A 25646-nucleotide genomic window follows, 5' to 3' on the forward strand; every position below is an offset into this window, starting at 1 on the left:
GCCCAGAGGTCGTTTTGGGAATGGAGGTGAAGTGGGCGAATTATAGAAGTCTGCCACACAACACAAATTTCATCATCATAATCGCCATCATCAGCCTGACTACGTCAGATGGTTAGCTTTTGAACCGTATATGTAGCGTTTACGACTTCCCTAGAGGCCAAAATATTTTTGAGAAGTAGCAACGAAGGTTCTCCTGACCTATGCAGCAATTTAGAGCGCCAGGGCTGCAGCCAGTTCTTCACTGTACTGCTTAAAAGCAAACTATGCGGCCTGAAAACTTTTGACCAAGGCTGTACCTAGATATCTTGATCTACACACGTGCGAATAAACAGATATCGATTTAGTGAATACTTCAGACATGGTAATTGCGCGCACGCACGCACGCACGCGCGCGCACACACACACACACACACAAGACAGGGGACGAGCTAGGGCACGGGATAGCGTACGGGACGAGTTAGGGGACGAACAGGATACGGGACGAAGGCAAGGTACGGGACGAGACAGGGTACGGGATGCTCGTCCCGTACCGTGTTTTGTGTGTGTGCGTGTGTGTGTGTGTGTGTGTGTGTGTGTGTGTGTGTGTGTGTGTGTGTGTGTGTGTGTGTGTGTGTGTGTGTGTGTGTGTGTGTGTGTGTGTGTGTGTGTGTGTGTGTGTGTGTGTGTGTGTGTGTGTGTGTGTGTGCGCGCGCGCGCGCGCGCGTTTCGTGCAACTACCATGTCTAAACTATTGAACCATCTAGCCCGACAACAGATATCCATTTAGTGAACTATACTCTTTTGTGAACAAATTTCTGCGTGTCGTAATTTCGCTGATATTCATTCGGACGATCCGTGCCCCCTTTCACTACACGCACTGCCATTTTAGCCGAACATCCACGACGCACAGCTATTCGCAAGACTGCCGTGCTTCTCTACCTCAGCCTCATGTATCAAGGGACACGACACTGTTCGGATCGATGCCGCACACTGCAGCTACACCGGCGAAGCGTGATTGGATTGGCAACGCAGCGCATGACTCCGCAATCCTTTCACCGGCGTACTCGATGGCCGTTCGATCGCGCTCAGTGACCTATGGAGGTCGCTGGAATGCCGATATTACCCGCGGCGCCCAGTTACGTCATCCGACTACGTGAGAAGAATCCAGCTCTGATAAGGGGCTCGCTAACAAAGACTATAGGGCACCCGATCGAAATTTGTTTATAGATAGGAACTCTATTACAGCCACGTGGGCTCCGACGGTTATTAGCCTAGGGACCTACTTTCTCAGACAAGCACACTGGCTGCATCAGATATCACAGCTTCTTTCTTTCTTTCCTTCTTTCTTTCTTTCCTTCTTTCCTTCCTTCTTTCTTTCCTTCTTTCTTTCTTTCTTAAAAGGTTGGTTTAGGTTTATGGGGTTTAACGTCCCAAAGCAACTCAGGCTATGAGAGACGCCGTAGTGAAGGGCTCCGGAAATTTCGACCACCTGGGGTTCTTTAACGTGCACTGACATCGCACAGTACACGGGCCTCTAGAATTTCTCCTCCAAAGAAATTCTTGCCGCCGCGGCCGGGATCGAACCCGCGTCTTTTGGGTCAGCAGTCGAGCACCATAACCACTGGGCCACCGCGGCGGCACAAAGATAAAGGTCACTGAGAATATTTGTATCTACACGCTGGCAAAGTCTGTGCGGCGCCTCAGCATCATTACCACCATGATCGCATTGCACCTAATGTCAAATTAACTTTTTTCATACAGGTAAAACAATAAGCGTTTAGCACCATTTTCCTTCTGTGCGAGTCATAATAATGAAGTAGGAAAATGGCAAGCAAAATAATCAAGAAAAAGGGAAAACAGAGAGAAAGAAGGAAAGGTAGGACGGAAGAAATAAAAAAAAATGCTAACAAGAGTGTTCAGGGTTTTGGGCGAAAAGAGGAGAAACAGGAAAACAGCGACTTGAAAAGAGAAAAGTACGACATGAAATCGCTTGCTTCCACAATAAGATTAGGTTGGGACGTTTCTCCAGAAAGCAAGACGTAAAAGCTGCTCAAGCATGTCTTTACCAGCACCAAGATGGCTGAACCAGTTTTGCAGTAGTAAGAACGCTTGCAGTGTCTGCTGCCGTCGGGCAAAATTCATGACGCCACATGTCCAATCGTACTAAAAGAAAGAGAAAGCCAAGCCAGCTAAGCGCAGTCGATCACCAGTCCTTGTATTGGGCGCGAGGACATACCGTGGCGCCACCTCTCGGCTGCTCGCGCCTGACGCGCGTTGAACTGCTACTGTGTGACGCTTTCCCAGGTAGTTTGGCTGTGCGCTAATAGTTTATTTATTCATTTAATAAATGCACTTGGGTCTGGACCTGTTTAGGCTCAATTTGAGGCATCAGGCCCACTCACTCGGCAACAACAAAACACGTTACCGTGTGAGCGAGCTGCTGAAGTGGCGGCGATCGTGCAACGACCACCGTTGTTGATGCTATGGAGCGAACTGAAGGTGCCACACCAGTCAGAGGTAAGCGGTCACTGAATATCGGTAATAAGATTTCTCTGTGACAGGTGCCGAGCGCTTTCAGGCAGCGCCGGCGGAAGCGGCGTCGTTCGACTGCTCCCTAGAACTTTGTACAGCAGTCGGGTTGGGCAGTTGGAGACGACGCGGATAAATATTTAAATTTCAGTGTTCTGCATTTCACGCCGCGCATTCTTGCGCACTGACCGCGACGGTATTGCCATTCGAGCTTCGGGCGAATGTTTGTTTATCCCGCGCAGGGTAATTTTGCTGACTCTTTCCTCATGAGGTCACAGTCTGTAATGTTTTAGTTTGTGTTTATTGGCTTGCTCGGCCATTCGAAATTATCACTCCAGTTGAGGCTCGTGCGTGTTATTTTTTGTCACGCTGCAAAATCTTTTATTTCGTTTCAGTGAAACTTCCATTGTGAAGCATCAATGACTTCATTGAGAAGAAATTTGAGACCTCCCGGCTTTTGATAGAAGGGGAGGCTGTCTATGACGCAAAGCACGTAGTGGTGTGCAGCGTGAAGCTTTGCAAAGACGATGAAGTCACATTTGTTGGGCTTATCCTTCAGACCTCCGCTGTCAACAAAGACCCTCACGAGCTGGAGATAGAAATAAAAGGAAGGACAGTGACTGCTGCATCTTGCACTTGCAAAGCAGGGTATGATACTAACATTGGTTTCATGATTGGAATATAACTGTTGTAGTTTATCTTTTGCTCTGCAGGCACTTTTCTGTGAATTAAACTGTACATATTACTACACAAATATTATGAAACATTGTAACATGTAAGCTGCATCTACTGCTGAAACAAGTGAGAACATTATAATATCAGATGTGTTTGGTAAAGCATGATATGCGTTCTTTATTTTTTATAGCCAGCACAAGTGCAAGCACATGGTTGCTCTGCTGCTGCACATTCATCATGCAGAGACCTTCGACCTCATGTCATCTACTGATTTGCCTCAGCAATGGGGAAAAGATCAGAAAGCCGTTGTGAAAGGAAAATATGCACCAAGGAAGATAGTGGACCTACACTGTACCAAAAAGGCAAGTCATGATGCATGTTGCATCAAATTGAAATAAGAGGAGGATAGAGTATCACAAAATATTATTATGTTAGCATATGTATTATGATTAGCAATGACTGCACTTAGACCTGTAGCAATGCTAGGTGTTTGTTGTGGTGCAAGTTTGGTTTTGGTCGAAACATACACGAAATTTGTAGCAGAAAAATAAAGTGCATAGTTTGTCATCCTTATTTTGCTCATGAACTAGGATACAGCGAGGCAGAGTACTTTCAGGTTTATGTACCTTTCATAAGACAGTAGTTTGCTGCTGTTTCATTTGATTATGAATACAGTGGCACAGGTGTTTGCACTCGTGTACTTCTATGTGTGAATGCCTCTCCTGCAGCATACTAACTTCGATGCATGCTTCAGTTTAGTCAAAGTTACAAACCTTTTGTGACAGTGACTCTTTTCATGATTTCAAATGCTTGCTCTGTTCATAATACTGGTGTGAGATAAGTGCTGTGAACAATCACTGATGTCAATGTTCTTTATAGTTTTTGAGTGCACTTTGCACAGAGTGCATCGAGACTAACAAGCCATAGCTGTTATCGAAGTTGTTTGTCCACCACAGCTGGAATATTTAATTTAATACAGCCAAACAATATAATAGATAGTTTTTAATTATTGCTGAGAGGATGCATGTGTTAAGCAAGGAGAAACAGCATCAAAATAAAAAAATTACTTGGAAACATTGCTTGGCATACTCGCAAAAATATTATCTGCATTTTCATGTGAAAAGTTCTCATTTCGAGCATGACTAAGACCACTACAGCCTCTTCCAATGCACCTCGAGAACTTCTGGACTACTGATCAAGTTAAGGCGCACTAAGTTTGTTGAAAGTAGCCGTGCAACAGCATCAGAGCTGTACTAAGTTCAGTTTTCAACATCATAATGAGGATTAAAAAGTGCCATGAAATAAAAATGCTATTAGTGTGCTCAGGAAAGTAGGCTGATTGAACCTTTTGTGTTTCAGGCTAAACGAGACAATATCAAGGTGCCTGATGGCAACATCCTGAAGAGGCTGCTTCAAGAATTGCCATACAACTGCGTAGCACTCCGCCACAGTGAAGACAGTAAGTGGATATATTTTTATAGTTTTATTTGATGTAAACTGCTTTGTGACTTAGCACCTCATTATAGCATGTCAATTGAAAGGTACCAATACCAATAATTACCAAGCTTTTTTACTGCATGTAAACAGTTTCGTATAGTGCACTGCCACTGTTTGTATTTGTTATTTGAACCAGTTGTTTAGTTACTCATAAATAAATAGTTTCAGGAAAACTTAGATGCTACAGTATGCATCTCTGTTTAGAGAGCAACACAACCAAACGCAAAAAATGCACAGAAATTTATTTTTTGTTTCAAAGCACACCAATAAATTTGTATTTCTTTCATTTCAGGAAGTCACTGTGAACTGTCCAGTAAAGGTTTAGGCAGCAAGAATGTGGATCCATCATGCACTGACACAGCACCACTGGTACCCACACAGACAATCACATCCACTGTTGATAGTGTTACAAGTTCAAGAAGCCCAGGAAATCTCGGTGTGAAAAACCCACCAGCACTTGTTGAAGCTGTCAGGAAGGCCATTGCAGCCGGAGCACACTCAACAGAAGAAATTTACAGCCACCTCCAACAGCAATACACAAACACAGAAATTGACATGGTAAATAATTTAACAAAGACTCAAGCAAATTCTCCACACTGGCTGATGTACAGGAAAGGAATGGTGACAGCATCAGTTGCCTATTCTGTATACATACGAGTGCACACACTCCGGACAAGGATGGGCCCACATGATGTGCGACCTCTGTTGACAGTTTTATTGCGAGAAACCTCAGTGCAGACACCTGCAATGGCAAGAGGCACTCTGCTAGAAGAAACGGCAAAGATGGCCTATTTAGCTGCAAGTCAGCATCAAAATGTAAATGTCCAACAGTGTGGACTTTTAATTTCAGACCAGCATCCATGCATTGGTGCCAGTCCAGATGGGCTAGTCACATGCGACTGCTGCACTCCAAGAGTGCTTGAAGTGAAGTGCCCCATAAGCTTAGAAAAATTTAAAGCAAAAGAATTAACAAGAGAAGGCGTAAGCTTCTGTCTGAAAAAGACCAGCAAGTACTTCTGTCAAGTGCAGGTACAGATGGGATTGGCAACGGTGACTAGTGCTGATGTTTTTGTGTTCCAAGACAACGAACACTTGTTGTTGTTTCCTGTAGAGTTCAACAGTTCTTTTTTCAATGATGTTGTGGAGAGGGGTGTTGACTTTTTCAAGTCCTATGTGTTGCCTTACCTTGTAACTCAATGACAACTGGTGTCTACCATTCATTCATTTTTACTGTGCCAATGGTTGGCAATAAAGAGTGTGTTCATGCATTTCAAACTTTGATGTTACTGAGACTGTGAAAACTCAACTTGCACACTTAGTTTCATGCTGTTTGCCGCATAATTATTTTTTGACATAAAGAAGAAAAAAGCATGAACAGAATGAAAACACTAAAAGATTACAGGAAAACATTTCGGTCAAGAGAAGCAAGACACCTAAAGCACATATGTAAAGGAAGTAACAAACTTGAGGTAGATGATGAAAACTGGTGATAAGAACATATAAACAGAAGGGCAAGCACAATGTACAACTCACTCAAGAAAATGTAGAAAAATTCCCACCACTTCGTTCAACCAAACAAAAAAAGGAGCCGTAGGAAACACAATCCAAAGAAGAAACTGTGCTGAAACATATTGTCCATGCACTTTGGTAGTCTTCTACTGTACTAAATACTTGTCACTGCTGAAGATAGGCTTCGAGAGATTCACTATTCCTGCAATGTCGTCAATATAAGCAAAAAGCTCGGTGCCCAAGTTCCCCGTCAAAATCTTAAACACTTTCATGCGCTGAATTGCACGTTCAACATGAACCCGAGCTGCTGCGATGCTTTGATTTTTTTCAGCTTCATGCTTTGTAAGTTGGTTTCTCTTGCGTAGGAAAGGTGGACGCACCATTGTGATGTGCTCAAGGCAGAGTTTGTCTATTAAGAACCCTTTATCCACCATAACGCTATCAATTGAAGGTAGAAATCTTTCTAGAATCTTGCTCTCCTTTGTTATATGGGAGTCAGATGCTCGGCCACCATAAGCTTCACTTACGTAACTAATGTGACCTCCCGGTGTCTCACAAACTAAAACCTTAGCTGTGTACACACCCTTGTACCAGCTATACGTTAACAGCTGGGACTCCATATCCTTCGGCCTCTGAATCGGTATCTCCGTACAGTCTAGCACAGCTCTGACACTTGAATACTCCTTGAAGTACACCGTCAAGTTATCAACAACAGCTTCCTTGCTTGGCCAAAAGACTGCATTTTTCATTATTGCAGCCAAGACTACCACACTGGCCTTGAAGATCTCTGATGCCGTGGTGCGATGAATGCCAAAAAGCACACCAAGCAGTGCGAATGACATGTTGTAATGAAGCTTGATGAGGGTTAATAGCACCGCATCTTCGTTTGATAAGCAAAATCGTTTTGCTTGCATCAGCATCCGGCTGTCAGTATAAATATCGCATATGTTATAGAACAGCTGGAAGCAGGGAATCCCAGTTAAGATGTTCAGATCTTTTTCTCCCTGGATGTTTGCTGTGCTCAGTGGTTGTTTTCGTGCAGCATCGAGCGTGTCGACTTGCACGCCAATCTCCTTCTTTATGGCATGAAGCTCGGCAGGGATATCTGAAGCAAATAATGTACATTTATTTTTGTAGTCAGCAAATGCAATATATATATAGATAATCCTGCTGACAATGATACTGTGGAGGCCAGTGTTGAGGTCGCCCAGGAGGCGACCACGGCCACGTTTATTTGAGGCTGCCTTAGAAGAAGTAGCGACAGAGCAGCGGCGGCAGCGTCTGGCCAGGCCGAAGTCCAGAGCGTTCTCTACTGCGCGAGCCGGCGTTCTCCTGCGCGTGCCCACCGCTTCGTCGTCTTCCCCTTGCCGAAGCGGTGGCGCTACAATACCTTGATTGCCACCTGGACCGGGATTGATATCTGCGTTGAACCCTGAGTCAGGTGCACTGTCTTCAATTTCTCCTGAGCAAGATGTACTTGCTTCAATTTCTTGTTCGCATACAGGCAACGTTACCAGCTTCTCTTTAGGGAAAATGTTGCTGAACGGCCTATCTTCTGAAAATGAAATATGAGCTTCAGATATGCGTTTCTCCCACAGTGGTACTGCAAACTTCTATCTGCATAAAAGCAAATAATTAAAACAGTTAGCCACAGCCTTTGCTATGCAAGTAGGTATAAATTCTCCACCCTTGCTGCACGCACTGCAATATCAGCCTTAATTCCACTCTAATGAAATTCTTGACTAACAAATGAAGAAGCTTGCAGTTGATACTTAGGTGATCAGGTGAACAGCACCTGGTCTTTGTATTTTATTAACGTTGGCCGTTTAAAGCTCGGCCTCTGTTTGCATAGCACATTTGTGGAAACAAATTTTAGCTTAGCAATGATGTACACTGATTTTCAGAACAGATGCATGTTGAAATTTAGCCAAGCCGTTTTAAAATGCGTTCGTACATGTTCGTCACGCGCGTGCAAGTGGCACAAAATGTAAACAATGATACGAGCACCATTAGCAGGTACTGGTTCTAGCACTTGTAAGAAAAGATAACATCAGCAAGCCTACGAGCGCCAAAATAACAAATGAGCTTAATCATGGAAGTTACACGCCACCGGCCAGCATTAGTTCGCTTTTATGAGTCTCGCGGCACAATGAATACATTCATTCATCAAATACACGCCAGTTCAACACCACGTTACCAAAAGCTCCCCGCACAAAGGCGCAGCAAGCAAAAAAAGTATTATTTGAGACACAAAGTAATACCTACTTGCAAACACGTAACTATGCTACGCATGCAGTGCTATGCGCGAAATTAAAACTGCGTAATCGCGCCCGACGCTGCCATGCACATTCAGCTTACCTCCGCCCTGTACCCTGTTTCGGCGACGCCGAGCAGACGGCTGGCGATCCAAAGGCCGAACAGGCAGGTTCTGGGATGGCACTGCTTCGCGTAGAAGCCAACGCCTTTTCTACCCTGTCAACAAACATCCTTCGCTGACTCCACAAGTGATACGTGCGCGGACGCAAATACGCGCCGCAACTTTGGCCGCTACTCACCGAACAGTTTAGCGCCAACTCCATAGACGAAATCTTGTTCGCTGAAATGCTTGCTGCACACACGAGAATGGGCACTCGCACCTTTTCCCATTCGCAGCTTAACTAACCAAGCTTCTCGCAGCTTTCTGTCCTTCGGGTAGAAGTGGAAGCTTACGCCTGGTTCCGCCGCGTAAGTCCGGCATTGAGACACAGAGCAGTAAGCGACCATGCAAAAGCTTAAATAAACAGTAGCAGTACCAGCGACGACACACGATTAAAGTGCACAATGCTGGCACTCACTAAAAACGAAAAATGCAGATGACAACACGACTTTTAGCATTTAAAACGCACAAAATTCAGGCGAGCGTTCGCTTCGGCAACAGCAAGAGGAGACCCGTGATCCCACTTGCTACGCAAAAGCGACGCTAGCGCCATTCCCTCCAGTGGTGGCGCTCGCGCCCAATACAGAGATTTGTATGTACTACATGCGTTCATAAAGCCCACGGCCTCCTAAAGGTTCGGTTTCGTCGCGCTTTACCAACATGTGCCGCGCGAACGTATGAGACGAGAGGGGGCTGTGCGAGACTGTTGAGAGCGGTGCACGTTTGCACCGTAGTGCATAGATGTACTTCCCCGTGCGCAAACCGGCTCTAAATACGCTCGCGTTCAAGAAACCACATACGAAAATGAGGATGATGAGAAGTCGCTAAGTGGAACAGACGCGGCAATGCGTGCGCAGAAACAAAAAGAAAAAGAAAAGAATAGCACCAGTTCACCCTCTACTGCAAGCCAAGTTGAAGCGCGTATGCATAGCGTACGCAGCGCCGCGGCGCGGCCGCATCTTCTGCTCCGGTCGCAAGCAGCAAAGCGGCACTGAGCAAACCAGACTCGCTTTCTTCGTCGTCTCTCCTCCCGTGGCAGGTCCAGCCTGATATAGATACAATTTGGTCACTCAGACAGCGAGGGAGGCCCGCTGCCGCTCGATCGGCACACCCGAGGACCGCTGCGCGACCGCGAAACGAGGGGAAAAAATCGGGGCCATTTTTGCGCGCCTGGTTCCTCGTGCCGCCGACTCTCTCGCGCGTCGAGAGAAAGCGAACAGAGCCGCAGCCGTGCATACTATATATGCGCCAAAGCGCGCACGTGCGCGTCGATGGCATGCGAGCGAAGGGCCGCGTGTATAGTACACCACGCGTCGTGCCGGGCTATGCAGCAGGCACGGGTGGGCGTCGGCAGCAGGCTCTGCGGCGGTCAGCGGCAGCCCCCAGAAGACGGCGGGCGACGACTACGACGGGGGCCCAAAATAGGGCTGTTGCCTCGGCTGCTGGGGCGGCAGCAGCCTATACGGGGTGACGCCTCTCCTCGTGGATAACTGGGAAAGCAGGAAGGCCGGCTAATCTGGACCGATATCGGAAGGAGGGAGCAGCGGTGGCGGCGCGCGCGCTCGCTCGCTCTCGCTGCGGGAGAGCCGCGGCTGCTGCTGCTGCTTTGCTGCTTCTGCTGCTGCGTGCCTCGCAGGCCCGGCTGCGGCGGCGGCCGCCGCTCGAGGGGGTCGCTGACCGCCGGCGCTGCTCCTGCTGCTGCCGCCGTTGCTTCGGCCGCTGGTGGTGGCGGTGGCTGGCTTCAGGGCGCAGCGCCGGCTCAAGGCAGTGCGCTGAACGCCTAGCGCTCCAAGGTTTGGCTGGGTTTGGTTTATGGGGTTTAACGTCCCAAAGCGACTCAGGCTATGAGAGACGCCGTAGTGGAAGGCTCCGGAAATTTCGACCACCTGGGGTTCTTTAACGTGCACTGACATCGCGCAGTACACGGGCCTCTAGAATTTCTCCTCCAAAGAAATTCAACCGCCGCGGCCGGGATCGAACCCGCGTCTTTCGGGTCAGCAGCCGAGCACCATAACCACTGAGCCACCGCGGCGGCAGCGCTCCAAGGAGATCGGTGATGCTTTTGTGCTTGCAGAGACAATTTACAGGGATAAATGACAGAGTATAACTATGTCGCAACTGAAGACCCGTGCTCAGTGCTCGCCTGCGCTGGGTTTAGCCAGTGTGGGCTTAGGATACGCAGGGGAAGCTCAAGGCGGTTGGGACCACCGATCCTCCACGAGCGAGGAACTTCCCATGGCAAACCGCCATGGTATCTGCCGTTCCCGACCCGTAGGTCAAGTTCTGCGGAATGCTCTGAAGGTTCTTGAGTCCAGGTGACAGGCGGGGCTGTTGACAACGGTGAAAATACGCCAAGAGGAGAGGGCGTCGCATTGATCTCCCAGAGTCCCTTTGTCGCAGCCGCGCGACTGTTGTTGGGCAAGTAAACGGCCCCGCGGCCTCTGCTTCTTTAATGAGAACCGTCGACAGTGGATGAAAGTAGCCGACACGCGCCAGGGACAAGAAACGGCTTCCGCGCTCCCTATTCAGTGAACCCAGCATTCCAACTCTCTCTGGGAAACGGGGTGGGCCTCGGTCGCTCTTCAGAAAAGCTGCTAACTTACGCTGTGCGCAAAAATTTCAAAGTTCGCTTCGCGAAACTACAGTGAACGATAACTGAAAACTCCTCCCATGCTCCCCGAAGGCTCGGGTGCAACGATCTCGGCGCATATTTTGAAGTAAATAAAATGATAAGAGAGAGAGACGAAGAAGAAAAGGCAGGGAGGTAACCAGGCATATGACCCGATGGCTACTTTACACTGAAGGAATATTCATCGTCGGGAGAATGGAACTTAGATGTGTCCATGAATACTCTTTGGTGGAGCACTCGTATAACGCGAACGAAAAAGCGATTGCTACTGCAGTGTGCATCACTATAGACGGATACAACTCGAGTACGAAGCGGCTGTTTTTCCCCGTCAGAGGATCCCCTTCCAGACAATGGCGTCAGCCGATTCTCATGACCCTGCTAGCGTGACAATGAAGAGAGTGGACTATTCCCTACCATGTATAGAGAGAACTATACCCTTTCATCTGTCACTCCCTGCATTGTCAAGCTAGCAGGGTCATGAGAGTCGGCCGACGCCACTGGCTGGAAGGGTGTTCTTTGACGGGGAAAAGTCGCTTCGTTCTTGAGTTGTATCCGCGCCTCGCAGCGCACGTGCGGGCTGTCTGCCGTCCACGCGCTGTCTACACACTGCAGCAAGGGTCTCTCCTTCGTTCGCTTTAACCGAGTGCTGCAGCCACTGTTGTTCGTTTAATACGAGACGCAGTGCCATGTTCTAATACACAATTTGATGGTAGCACGTATTAAACGAACGTTCTATATAGCTACGTCCGTTATAAGTGAGCTCGACTGTATATTCTTTCTGAGATGATGCATTGGAAATGAATGCACGATTGTGCCATATTTAGTTTGTCTTATTAATTTTTCCACAGTCCAAGACGCTGTGCATCATAAAAGGGCGCAAAGATTGCAAATGCCCATAAGCTTGTATGTAGCTTATGTGACGTAGTTTTGTTTTTCCGGAATATAGCGTACATCATCGGTTCCCCAGACGAACGACTGCTAATAAACATAAACTTGACTGCCAAATTCAGTTTGCCTTTATTTTTCAGTGTACAACATTTTACATACGATAAAAAAGGGAGGAAACTGGAAACATACAACTTTATCTTCCGTTCTTTAGATTTCGTTTTCATGTCTCTCATTTGCATATACAATAATAACACGTGCAGAATTAATCAAAACTACTGACGCCGCGGGGAGTTGCTATGCTAGCTGGGTCTACGTGCTGGCTTCTGTGACACAGCTCAGCTTTCAAATCTCTGGAGATGCGAGGGGGAAAGTTCTCCACATCCTCAGAAGGTACGGTGCGCTTGATACCAAGCGAGACACATACCACGATTAGGAAGAAAAACCCAATTGCACGCATATTTAAAAAAAAAAAGCCTGCACTTCTGTATTATATACAATACTCAGCAGCGCACGAAGGCGATGTGGTGCCTCACAAGTTTGGTCCGTGTTTTCACCGCGCACGCTGGGTCCAGTATAGGCGCGATGGCAGCTATGGGGCCTGACTGTTCTGCACGGTTTGGCTATTTATGGAGAGCCTGCGAGGTCAGTGCACTGGAGCATTCCACGCTTAGCAACGTGACTCGAACGGCTCGTAAAAGCAGCCACCGCTTCCCGTCGCATCTCTGCGCGCTTAATTAGTACTCTTTGACGTCCTATAGAGCAAGGATATTAACACCGTGACGCATTCCTTTGAGGGAGGTTTCGTTTAGCTTAGTTTATGAGGGTTTGACGTCCTAAAGGGACTCAGGCTGTGAGGGACGCCGTAGTGGAGGGCTCCGGAAATTTCGACCACCTGGGGTTCTTTAAAGTACGCTGACAGCGCACAGTACACGGGCGTCTAAGAATATCTGTAGGAGGCTCTGGGCTATTCTACCTGAGAGGTGCATACGCTGAAGCCATTAGCCCTAACACTTCAGTGCACATGCACGGTTGAATTTGTTTGGAGGAGGAATTCTGGAGGCCCGTGTACTGTGCGATGTCAGTGCACGTTAGAGAACCCCAGGTGGTCGAAATTTCCGGAGCCCTCCACTACGGCGTCCCTCATAGCATTAGTCGCTTTGGGACGTTAAAACCACATAAACCAAACCAAACCTTTATCAGTCCCTTGTTAAACTAGGAAGCAAGAGGAAAAGAAAGGAAATAAATAAAGAAATAGGGTGAAGAAAACAAACACATAAAGAAACGAAGGGAAGAAAGCGAATAATAAATAAATGCTTATGTTGAAGCCGGTAGCATGGCCATTAATAAATTTATTATAGAAATGTTGCTATATGTTGTTTAGGCGCGCAGCGGCAGCTAAGGCCATAATGAACCAGACGCCAAATAATACAGTGGAAGCTAATGTTTTGATGAGGACGATGCTCCGTAAACACCTCAATCGTATGATCGTTAAAAAAAAAAAGAAATTAACTCTCAGGAAGCTTCCTACTGTTGCAACTGAAGGCATGGACAGTCCCATAAAAACTATTGTCGCCTTTTTGTGAACATTTTTTCTACGTCCTTTCGTCCTATAGCACATGGTAACAGCAGGAGTTTTACGCGAAAAACGCTGAGTGATGAAAAGTGAATGCACGCAAAACTGATAGAATTTGAAACTTATAGAAGGAAAAAAATAAACCTCTTAGGCGATCCTGTGTGAATCGTTTGAATGCGTTAGCAGTCAAACGTTCGTTATATGCGAGGTTGACACTGAGTTCGTTATATCCAAGGTTCAGACACGAAAGTCAGTTACATTCAAGGTGGCATACATAAGGCCGTTATATACCAGGCAACACTCGAAATTTTGTTATATTTGCTGTCAACACATGAGAGTTCATTATATCTGTGGTTAACACACGAAAGGTCGTTGTATCCGAGGTAGCATACTCTAAGTTCGTGCAGATAATATACGAAGTTCGTTCGTAGCCCGATGGGCAGGTATCTGCTCATCGGTATGGTATGGGATCTGCCCACCGTGGGATCTGTATGGTATGGGATCGGTATGGTATGAATCGGTATGGTATGGGATCTGCCCACCGTGGGGTCTGTATGGTATGGGATCGGTATGGTATGGATCGGTATGTTATGGGATCTGCCCACCGTGGGATCTGTATGGTATGGGATCGGTATGGTATGGGATCTGCCCACCGTGGCAGGTGCGCCACCTTCCGCTGGCTGCTGACAGGTGGCGGTCGCCATTTCCGTTTGCAATGACTCCTCTAGCGTTGACGCATTAACAATATATGTGTGCATTAGGTTACAAAGTTGTACTAGTTATGATATGGGTTGATATGTAACACATGAAAGTTCAGGAAAAAGGCAGATACATGCAGATTATTTAAGGGCATAAAAAGAAACAAAGCAAAATGACATGAAATGCCGCAATGCGTTCTCTGTAGATACAGGAAATTCTTGACTTGTCCTAATATTGCTCATGTGATATGAAGTCAACGTTACGGACTGCTTCTGTGAATTGGTTAATTGTGCTCCCTGGGAGCATGTGTGACGAATGCCTCTTTTGTTTTATTCGCGTAGAAAGAGATAGTACAGATGTACTGGGTCCTTTATCGAATCCTGGCATATTGTCGCTATCTTTAGACTCTCTGTCTGGCAATTCTAGTCGAATTTGTGGTAGAGCAACTTACGTTCATTGCGATTGCCAAGTGAAGTACAAGGAGAGAGTTTAAAGATAATAATGTGCAAGCAGTGAAAAATAAACTTGAATTACAAATTCTCGTTATATTTGGGGGACTCCCTAAGCTAATGAAAGTCCTCTTGGGCATGAAATCACATGTACTGAGTTATACCACACGCATATATAAAGGCGCTCTGTCAAATTTGGCAAATGTTCAGGCTAGCTATAACACCTTTCCGGTTATTAACCGAAAGTATCGCCACCTGTAAGGCGCCCGTGTGCTATGCGACGTCAGTGCTCGTTAAAGATCCCCAGGTCGTCGAAATTGTTCGGGAGCCCTCCACTACGGCATCTCTTTCTCTCTTTCTTCTTTCACTCCCTTCCCTTACGGCGTGGTTCGGGTGTCCGTCGAGATGTGAGACAATTGCTGCGCTATTTCCTTTGCTCAAAACCCAATTTTCGTTTTCATTTTCCGCAGATGGCTGTGAACGACAAAACGGCGAGCAGCGGTGAGTGTGCGAAATTTATTATTTTTTTGCTACACCTTCAAACGTGGCGAAGAGCTCTACTTCTCTGGACCCGTCCAATGAGCCCCTTAGCGAGGTTCATTGAATGCCGGCCGCACAAACTACTCTCTCGACTTGTAAAGCAGCAGCCACCGACCACCACGCGTCCAACCACACCTCGGCCCAACTGCTCTTTATCCGGCTAAGCCCGCGGAGCCGAACCGCGGAGCGTCGAGGGAACACCCGGGTTCTGCTTCGACCGGTGGCCGCCGTCTCCCGGCTGTCTGGCGAGCTCTGTGATGGACATCCCAAGCGGCACAGCAGCGCAGCCGGCTACGGCAGCGGCGGCAGCAGCAGCCGCCCGAGCTGGTCGCTCCTCCCTCGCGGCGCGCCGGCGCGCTGCGTTGGACTCGGCCCAACCCGTTTCCGGCGCGCGCGCGCGCGCTGCCGCCTCCAGCGCCGCCAGCCGCCCTGCGTCGCAAATAACTCAGTCACTGTGTCGACAGCGACTGCGAGCGGCCGTCGCGAGCGACGCACCGGCAACTTGCAGCACGCTCCTTCGCTCTGAGAGACGCCGCCGCTCAAAGCCGGACCTTGGGGCTGCCGGACGCCGTGCACCCGATGGTGCTCACCTGCTGAAGGAGCACCTGCACCAGCCCCTCCGCCGACACCCCCGGGCACCTGCCAGCTCCTCTACCGCCGTGCCGGCTCTCCCACCCCGCTCCTTTTGAAGCTACCCCACCGGCGTGCTACTGCTCCCTGCTTGGTTCTTTTCATTTTTCTACTGCCCCGTTCGCGTTTTGTGCTCGCCGCGTTTTGTGTGTGAATGCCACCGGGCGGTCTTCTGTTGCTGCGTGAGTGCCGTTGCCGCTGTTGTTGCCGTTTTGCACTTGTGTTGAGCTGGTGAGGAAGAGGAGAGCGGAGGAGCTGATGCATCGTCCCGTGAGCCGGGCGGCCGTGCCGGCGGACCACGGTTCGGCCTGACTACCGCCACTGCTGCTTCTGCTCCGATCGCCGTAGTCGTGTGTGTTTGTCGTTCACTGCGTGTGGTGTGTTGGCGTTCGCCTCTCGGACGCCTGGCTCGGTCGTTTTGCGGCGAGATCGGACGGAACCGGCTGAGCCATGATCATCTCCAAGGATCTGTTCATTCTGGGCGACGAGTACCTGACCATGCCCAGGCAGGACAAGTACAGCGTCTGCTCGAACAGGAGGTCAGTGCCACTACTGTTTTTTTTTTCTCTCTCTCTAGATTCGTGTGCACTCACGAACTCGTGGAGCCCGCCTGGTTGTTACCCCATGCTACTTTTCTCTCATCTGGTTCTCCAAGATCGTATACTCCTTTAGATAAGCATGTTTCGGCAGAAACAAAGGTCTCGCGCACACGTGGGGCTGTCGGTCCTGTTTTGACGTTTCGCGGTTGCACGCGCTCCGACGCTGTCACTTTTTCGTCGACGCAAGATTCCTTTTTTTTTTTCGTTGTTTCGCGTGAAAGTTCGCTTGACGAGAGAGTCTGGCGTTTGTAAGAGCTCGTTGTCGCTTTGGAATTCCCTGGACACTGGCGACATTTGCTGTCACTGTCATCGCTTTCTCCCTCCATCCCACAAACGGAGACGCGTATATCAGAACTTTGCTAGCCCCCCTCCCCCCCCCCTCCCCCAGCATGCTTTCGATGGATCTCAGCTTCATTCATCATCATCGTGCCATTTTTCCGGAGGCGGTTGCTCGAAAGCGAAAGGCAAACGCAGCCGCTTTCTCACGCTGTCAAGAGAAAGCTTGCCGCTGTACACACACGCACACCGGTTAACACGCTTGAAGTGACCAGCAAGTATTTATTTTTTCATGTTTTTGTTTATTCCGCGGAAAGATGACGTCTTGCTTGTCCAGCAGTCTTCGCTGGAGCGGCGTGCAGTGCGAAGTCTCCAGCGATAGTACACTGCCCTACGGCGGGAGGTTTCACCGTCCTCCTCCTCCTCCTTTCTTCTTTCCCTGCGCCGCGCTCTCTATCTCTCTCTCCCCAGCGCTCTCCGCATCCCCTCCTCTATAACTTTGCGCTGTTCGTTGCGCAGACTGAGTTGCTCCATCCCTCCCTTCCCACCCTCATCATCTTGCCTTCCTCCTCTCTACTGCCTCGCGCGCGGGGTTCTTTGTTGTTTATCGCGATTTGTCTCTTTTGCTGCGGTTCTTTTCTTTTTATCAAGTCCCTCGGCTCTGGCTGGCGCGGCAGTACGCCGAGTGTGTGTGTGCGTGTGTGCTTGCCGCTGCTGTGCTGTTCGCATCACCTCCCCTCTCCTTCACTCGGGCGCGCCTCGCCTTTCGAACTTGACTCCGGTCGCCGATAACGCCTCAGGCAGTACCTTACCGCGTTGCACGCGTGGCAAGGATTCGTCCAAGGTGTCACGTTGGTCGCGACTCGTCGGGGATGTACCTGCTCGTGGAGGCACCGTGAGTACTCTACTACTACTACTACTACTTCACCGCAACGCCTGATTCGCGCGTGATTCGCTTGTTCTTACATAAGTTTATGGCCAAGGCCAAGGCACCGGTTCTCGCTGTCCCCCGTTTCTAAACTTTCCTGCCCCACTTTTTATTTTTATCGAGACAAGGTGCCGCACACTGTACTCGGCACTTCTTGCCTAGCGAGGAGGTGTGCTTTGCGTTGACGCTCACTTACGGTATATCAGCGACACGACGTGACTAAACGTAACAGCAAATTAGACCGCTTTTAGGCGCTTCTAACAGCAGTTTTCGCACGGTTCACCTCGTCGTCTTCTTTCTATTTATTTTTTTTTTCTCGCCGATTCACTGAGCGATGCAGCGACTAGGCAAAGCAAGATGACCTTGAGCTAGGCGCCGGCTCCTTTGGACCCGATATGTGCGTGTCCGCGGTCAATTTATAACTCTCTTTAGCGTCGCAGCCTTATTCGCTCTGGTGGGAGGCTTAGCGGACGGCGAAAGCGAGACCGCTTGTGTGAGATCGCAAAGCCATTTCATGGAGCATAGAGCGAAAAAGAAAAGCCCAAGAGGCAACAAAAAAAAAAAAAACGGCGTCGGGGTTGGGGGTATAGGAGCTCCGCGGCATATGGTTAATCTTCTTCCCCGCTTGCTTGTTTGTTTCGTACCGCCGCCGTCGTAGGAGACCGCCGCTCGGGTTGCACCTGCTATCGTGGTCACGTGCCGTCGGCGCGGACTGAGCCAGTGTACTTACGAAAATGCCGACGCCGCCTGCGGCGGGTCTGAGATACGCCTTAATTGGTCGCAAACCACGCTGGTGCGTACTGCGAAATGCCGGGCCGCATTGATTGCCGCGTAGAGGAGGCAGGCGGCGAATGAGCGGGCATCGGCGAGCTTTGCACCTGCCTCCGCTGAGGACGCCGTGTGGTATCCGAAGAAGCCCTCTCCGACGGGCCTGCCTCTCTCCTCTGCCGGCCCGTCGGCCTGCTTGCTCGCTGGCCGAGGAAGCTGCGCGAGAAGGGCGACAGGGAGAGAGTAGGGGGAGAAAGCGTGGAAGGAACGCGGAGTGGTTCCGAAATCGAAAGTCCGCCGGAGGGGTGGCGAGCGGAGGGAATGTTGGCTGCTCTACAAAAGCTGGTTCTTTTAATCGACATGCAGGGGCGCGCGTTTGCCGCTCCGTTCGGTGTCGGGGCGGGAAAATGTACCGCGCGGGCTTGGGGTGTGGAGGCTCTTCTTGCCTGGCGGTTATCGCGTCTTGTACCTATCTCTCTTCTTTGGCGAGTGTGTGTATCACCTCCGTTTTTATTTGTAGCTCGTGACGTACGTGATTAAGCTCTCACGAACGCGGTCACTTCTTGCACGCGGTGGATCGGTCACTCGCCCTCGTTCTGCAACGTTCACGGGCCTCTCGAAAACACTCTTCATTCCCTTTACTACCTTAGTTTAGGTAGGTGAGCTGTTTGACTGGAAGGGCGGAGAGGTCGGCCGGGAAGACGAATATGTCGAGCGCCTGGCTGGGCCCAATATCTCGCCGTCGCATTCCTCATAAAGGCCGAACGAAAAGTGGTGTCAGGTCTAGCTAGAGAAAGGCGCACCAGTACCCTCAGTTTTGTGAACTGTGGTGTTGAACGTCCAGAAGCGACACGTGGTCTATGAAACACGCCGTTGTGGACGGCGCCGCAACACACGGGAGTTTTTGCAATGTTTTCTGCATCGGAATGCAGCCGCCGCGGCTGGGATTCGATCCCGCGGCCTTGGGATCAGTTGCCGAGGCCACTGAGCCCCCGCGGCGGATATCCGTAATTATCGTATGCCGAGTTATCGCAAACCACAGAGGAGCGTCGCTAGGGCCTGCACACTCAAGCGTTTACCACTATCTTGTAAGCCGGCAGCAGAATTGGTATCATTAAGAGACGAGGCATTTTATGAGTTATTAGCCTCATAACAGATGGTGCCGCATCTTCGTCTCGCAAAGTCGGCGCAGCCATACTGCGTCCTGCTTAAGGCTATGCATAGCGATGGGTAAACAGGGGTGTCTACCCATCGCTATGTGTCTCCGACTGGCGCACGCAGCCATACTTAGTAGTGACCTATGTGCACTACTGGCGTGGACTACAGCGGAGAACGGCAGCATAAGGATAGCATGCTGCATGCACTGTCGCGCCGTCCCTAAGCAATCAAGCGAGCTTCCAATGAGATCAACGCAAGGACATGCGTACCGTCCTTCGATGCCGGGACATGTGTCGAAAGTCTTTAGTAAGCACTTCGAAGCTGTGAAGGAGTCGAGGACACACGCTCTCTTCACCCTGCGGGACTTGTGTGGAACTCTGAGAGTATTTGAAGTGGACCGCAAGTTATAAACTTGGCGCCCATCGCTCTAACTGCATGCTGTACAATATAGTAATGAACAAAAAAAGTTCGTGGGGTGTGAATTGGCGGTAAAAAAGGAAATTTTATTTCTCTGCGGTCAGGCGCAGAAATGCACCCAAGCATGGGAGGACACGTGTGCTCCATCTGCTGGAATAGATGTCAACGTCCTAGCTGGTAAGGCAGCGCAGAAATAATTTCTCTTCTCGGAATCCTCATCCCGTAAACTTCTGTCCGTGACTGTACTTCATTTGTAGCGGTCGCACCAAACGACCGCTACAAATGAAGCGACGACGGCCCCGCGGCCGGTGATTTTTTTTTTTTAATCGTATTTTCCGTCTCACAGACTTAGCGAAAACGCTTTCCTCGTTAGTATCGGTTGAAGTACTGGTCTTGTCCGACTCTCGGTTAAGCGCAAAAAGTGGGAACCTTTGCGGTTGGCGCCTCTGCTGGTCGTTTACCTTGGGTTCCATCTGGCAGCGGTCGCTCGTTCCCGGAGCAGGCACGAAGACTGCTGTCGCCGCGGCGTTTTTTCGAAGAGCCTTCGACGGTGCCTCGCATGGTATAAGGTGGCAGTCGGTCACTGCTGAGTCGGCTCTGTTCGCCTAGTCCCTTCGCGGTTCGTTCGGTCGTCGTCTCAAGAAGGTGCTGCGTCTTTGGAAATCTACCCGTGTCATCTTCGTCTCTTCTGGTGAGCCGATGGATTCGATTCGACGAGTCCCTCCGCCGCATCACTTGGGGTAAGGAGCGCCCTTTTAATTTCTTCGTATTGTGTAATGTCCTACCCCTGCCGCGGTTTCAAACCATTGCCGAGATCGCCCATCCGTCTGCGTTGGTTGTCGCCGCGCGGTAATCTTGGAGGCTATGTTAGCAGGCATAGGAGTGAACATTCAGTGGTGTTAATAGCCCTTGACCTCATGTGCGGGCAAGCTTATGGAGACGATGGTTCGGGACCGCCTCTCTCCATACCTGGAGAGTAAGGGCTTCTTTGCAGTTACCATGTTCGGGTTTCGCCCCCACATGTCTGCACAGGATGTCCTTCTCCAGCTGCACAGGGATGTAATACGACCCACAACTATGCAACACAATGACAAAGCCATCCTCGCCCTTGATCTGAAAGGAGCTTTCGACAATGTTAAACACGGAAGCATCCTGGCCAACTTGAGTTCTACCGATTGTGGGGCTAGGGCCTACGCGTATGTAAGAAATTTCTTGACTAATCGCCAGGCCTTTCTTCGGATTGAGGGCGAGGAATACGGCCCTTACATGATGGGAACACGGGGTACACCTCAGGGAGCGGTGTTATCACCGCTCCTGTTCAACATAGCTATGATGCACCTCCCAAGCCAACTGGCCCGGGTGGAAGGCATTCAACACGCGTTGTATGCAGATGACATTACAATTTGGACCACTGAGGGGAGCCTTGGGGACATGGAGGCCCGCCTTCAGCAGGCCGCTTCCATAGTCGATGCGTATGCCATTGACTGTGGGCTCCAATGTGCTCCAGCGAAATCAGAGCTTTTGCATGTCAGAGCGAACCCAAAGGATAGGACAGCAATTCACATCTCTCTGTCAGGAGGTCCTATTAGAGAGGTGGAGGAGCTCCGTATTCTGGGCCTTTTCATTCACCACAGACTCAGACCGGACTCCACCATTCTGAAACTCAAGAGAGTAGGCGAACAGGTAGGGCGCATGATCCGCCGCGTTTCCAACAAGCGGGGCGGTCTGTGGGGCAGGGACGCGCTTCGGCTCGTCTATGCCTTCGTGACTAGCCGGATCCTCTACGCCGTGCCATATCTCCGCACTACTAAGCAAGACGAGGCGCGAATAGACGCTGTCATCCGCAAGGCAACTAAGCGAGCCCTGGATCTCCCGGTGACTACCTCTAATGCCAAACTCAAGGCATTGGGGGTGCTAAACTCCTACCAGGAGCTGCGGGAGGCCCACCTCGTGAACCAATACACGCGGCTCATGCAGACGGCCCCTGGGCGCCGCCTGCTAAACCGCTTACACATCCAACACGACTGCACTCCAGAGGAGGCGGAGCGTATCCCAGTACTGTGGCGCCATATGCTCTGGGTCTCCCCGCTCCCCCGTAACATGGACACCGACATGCACGTAAACAGGCGACAAGCGCGGGCTCGGGCTCTTGAGAGACAACACGGCTCCCGACCCGGTGTATATTATGTAGACGTAGCAGGCCCATCGCCCACGGGATTTTACACGGCCGCTGTCGTTCACCAGGAAATGCACGTTGATGGACTCTCTTTTCGAGCCCCGAATTCAATGCGAGCCGAGGAAGTAGCGATAGCGCTTGCTGCCGCCCACGCCAATTCGAGAATCATCATTACGGACTCCCGAAAAGCATGTGATCATTACTTGGCAGGGGAGATCTCCCCCTTAGCTGCTTGCATTCTAAGACGGACTGCCACTGATCCAACACCCAAAAGAATCATTTGGGCTCCTGGCCACCAGGGCTTACGAGGTAATGAGGCCGCTGACGCGGCTGCCCGAGCGCTTACTCACCGGGCTCCTCATCCCAGCTCTTCTGGCTCGGAGACTAACCAGCCGCTGCTGCGATTCAAGGAAATTATAACGCATTATAGCGACATCCACCGCCTTTTCCCGGCCCCTGCAAAGGCGCTGAGTAAGACGGAGGAGCGAACTTTAAGGCGCCTGCAGACAGGTACTCTACTCTGTCCTGCAATCTTAAAGCATTACGATCCTAACACGGATGGGCGATGCCCACACTGTGGGGAGACCTGTGATATCTTCCACATGGTGTGGGCATGTACTCAAAATCCCCACCTCCCCCCTTCCCCTACCCCTTCCAGAGAGGCATGGGAGACTGCCCTTCTCAACTGCTCCTCGCTTGAGTCCCAAAGGGCTCTGGTGAAACGGGCTAGAGACGGGGCATTGTCATGCGGTGTCCCGGACTAGGGACGCCGACCATGTAGCGTGGCCACTCTGTGGCTCCCAAACTCTATTTCAGAAATTAAAAGTTTTCACCACCACCACCCTTGACCTCCGCAGAGGGCGCGTCCCGCGCGATTGACCTTTGACCGCGCCGGCGGGAGGGCGCGGCGCGTGCGCCGAGTTGCGAGCGGCATGGTTCGAGCTCCGTATCCCGTGGCTACGGGAGCGCTTATCGCTGCTGCACTGCGTCGCCTCGTGAAAAGAAGGCCGAGACAGAAAAAAAAAGTATAATAAAGCAAAGAGAGAAAGGGCACACCGGCCTCCCCTCCGCGCTACTGCCTTTCTCAGGGAGGAAGCTGTACAGTATCTCTCGATAAGCTGCTCCGGCCACTAAGTAGTACTGGGCTCGGCGCTTATTTCGTGAGCGCGACTCGCTGTTCGCAACGGACGCGATGACAGCGGTCACGTCGATGCCGCGACCGCCTTTACGCGTGCTCTTCGAGTCTGTCGAGCTCGTCCGTCGTCTTGTGTTTTTTTTTTTCTTTTTCTCTTTCTACCATTTATTTTCACCAGTGGGTTTAACGATTTCCACTTTGCTCCGCGTTGGACGTCGTCATTGTTATGAGAGTTGGGCTAAGCCTGCCACGTAACGGGTGAGGCACTTGTTCGTTTCACCTGTACGTCACGTTTGCCTCAACTTGTGTGTCATATGTGTCCCGTGTAGCTCCGTGGGACCTCGGGAGACCTGGCTCAATTCAGGAACAAAGCGCCTTTCTAAACGCCTGTATTGGCGCCTTGCTTGTGCGCCTTACATGCCGCTCTATATAACGTTCTTCCCGGCTCCTCACTCTCTCATGTGTCTTGTTGTGAGTGTTCCATATGTGGCTTGAATTCGTCCAAAAGAGGGGGGTGGGGGGGGGGGGGGGGGGGGGGGGGGGGGGTTGTTTAGGCTGCTGAGTTCAGAACGGAGAAACATTGAAAGTAATCAGTGCACCTCTAACGTGCTTTCAGCTGAAAGGGGGCACATTGATGTTTATGCACTCTAAAAGACAAGGGACCATGGCGGGCGTATGTTCGTGCTTTCGGGTGCGAATCTCAGACGACAAATGCTTTGTCTTTCCCGGCTTAGCTTTAGCTTTTAACCTCAAAGAGTCCAGATCCAGAATTGGCAAGATCGCTGTATAGCATCAGAGAATCACTTGCAGGTCTGAGGTGGTTGGTAGGCACAGACAGTCGGTCAGGCCAACCCGCAGGATACGTCAGTGTATTTGAGGTCACCTACCCCTTTTGCGCGGCCCAAAGGCCCCGATGATTAAGGTTTGGAGAACCGTTCCTCGATTTCGATCTGGGTACCAGGAAGAGTTGGCAGCATTTTCTTCGTGCTCTGTTCTGAATTCTCGGGATAGCAGTGTGCAGGAGACGCGGAGAAGTATCGGACTGTCGCAGATGCGAACACTCTGTATTCGTGCCTCTGCACTGCATCGCGGCTTTCCTTTCTAAAGCGTGACTATGTCACTCGAAGCCCGAAGGCGTTTAGAGTGCCGCCTCATTGGTGAGCGTCACTGGCAAACCACTCACGAACCAAACTTTCATGTACAGTGGTGAGCAGCCTTGTCTAGAGCGCTTGAGCAGTGCGCACTTGGTAACAAAAACCGAAATTAGAGAGCAGCCCCTCATTACAGGGCAAAGTTTTAGTGCCTGCTTTGTTTACGAGGCTATCTGGCGCTACTTCCGTGCAAGCGTTGCAGCTGGACCCTAGAGGCTGCCACAAAATCTGGATTTGTTTGCAAGGAAGTGCACCGCCCGAGCGCTCTAGACAAGGCTGCTCACCACTGTACGAAAGTTTATCTGGTGCGTTCTATGATGGCTTGTGCCGAATAACGGCTTGAGCTACGTGTAACTTGTGGCAGGGACTGAGGTGGGTTCACTCCTACACGAGCGCGTCGTGATGTCTTTTTTCCTCGTCGTTTCTTACGAGTTTTTCTTTAAAAAAAAAAAAAAAACGGCGGGAAATCAAGGTCCGCGTTGCAATCAAGAACGCTTAGGATTTGAGCGAATCGGAGTCAAATTGGAACTGAACCCACATCGAATCGAAACTCGTCCTCGGCCGCCAACGTGTGAATGCCTTCTTCGCGGCCCATAGAAGCCTCTCGTCGTTTGCCCTTCACTCTGAGAGAAAGGGGCTGTTTTATGGCTAACCCCACATAAGTGCGTTCCACGATAAGTACTCTGCTGATGCAGGCTATGGACATCCCCCCTCCACCTAATTTTTACTCCCTTTTTTTTCCAATCGTCGGTCCGAGCACACATTTATATTCCACGCTTGACCGCGCGTGTTAAGTTTTAGGTCATGTAGGTTTCCCTTCAGCAGCTTATCGCGTTATGGGAGGCGAAGAGTAGAGAGTGCGGTAGGCGAGCAGCGGGTATAGTACTGCATCAGTCGGGTTTTCGTTCTTGCCTCTTTGCGTTGTTTTTTTTCCTTCGAGCGTCGCCCGCCACTTCCTACGATCTCTTCGCGGACGTCTCTCTACCACACACACTGCAAGCCTCTCCGGCGAGGTCCTGGCACAG

General features: G+C 50.2%; 2 protein-coding genes and 1 pseudogene across 3 annotated transcripts in view; 2 read left to right on the top strand and 1 right to left on the bottom strand.

The window, feature by feature from the left end:
* The first annotated feature begins 2462 nt into the window (after positions 1-2462).
* Positions 2463-5880, top strand: LOC149363872 (uncharacterized; annotated as a pseudogene).
* Positions 5881-5896: 16 nt separating this feature from the next.
* Positions 5897-7294, bottom strand: LOC149363873 (uncharacterized). The gene has a single exon (XM_089569993.1). The coding sequence runs from the start codon at positions 7107-7109 to the stop codon at positions 6336-6338; it is 774 nt and encodes a 257-aa protein (XP_089426119.1). The 5' UTR covers positions 7110-7294; the 3' UTR covers positions 5897-6335.
* An 8551-nt stretch (positions 7295-15845) lies between these two features.
* LOC149363874 (uncharacterized) overlaps positions 15846-25646 on the top strand; it is a 186530-nt gene continuing 176729 nt past the window's right edge. The window contains exon 1 of one of the 2 annotated variants that reach the window (XM_089573854.1): positions 15846-16552. In XM_089573854.1, coding sequence (XP_089429980.1) covers positions 16464-16552 — 89 coding nt within the window. In that variant the 5' untranslated portion in view covers positions 15846-16463. Of the gene's footprint in view, positions 16553-16988; positions 17784-25646 lie in introns of those variants that run through there. The other variant, XM_089573855.1, reaches the window with a different exon arrangement.

Source organism: Amblyomma mixtum, chromosome 2, assembly GCF_055824585.1.
Source record: "Amblyomma mixtum isolate Tamu chromosome 2, ASM5582458v1, whole genome shotgun sequence".
In the NCBI taxonomy this organism is placed as follows: Eukaryota; Metazoa; Arthropoda; class Arachnida; order Ixodida; family Ixodidae; genus Amblyomma; species Amblyomma mixtum.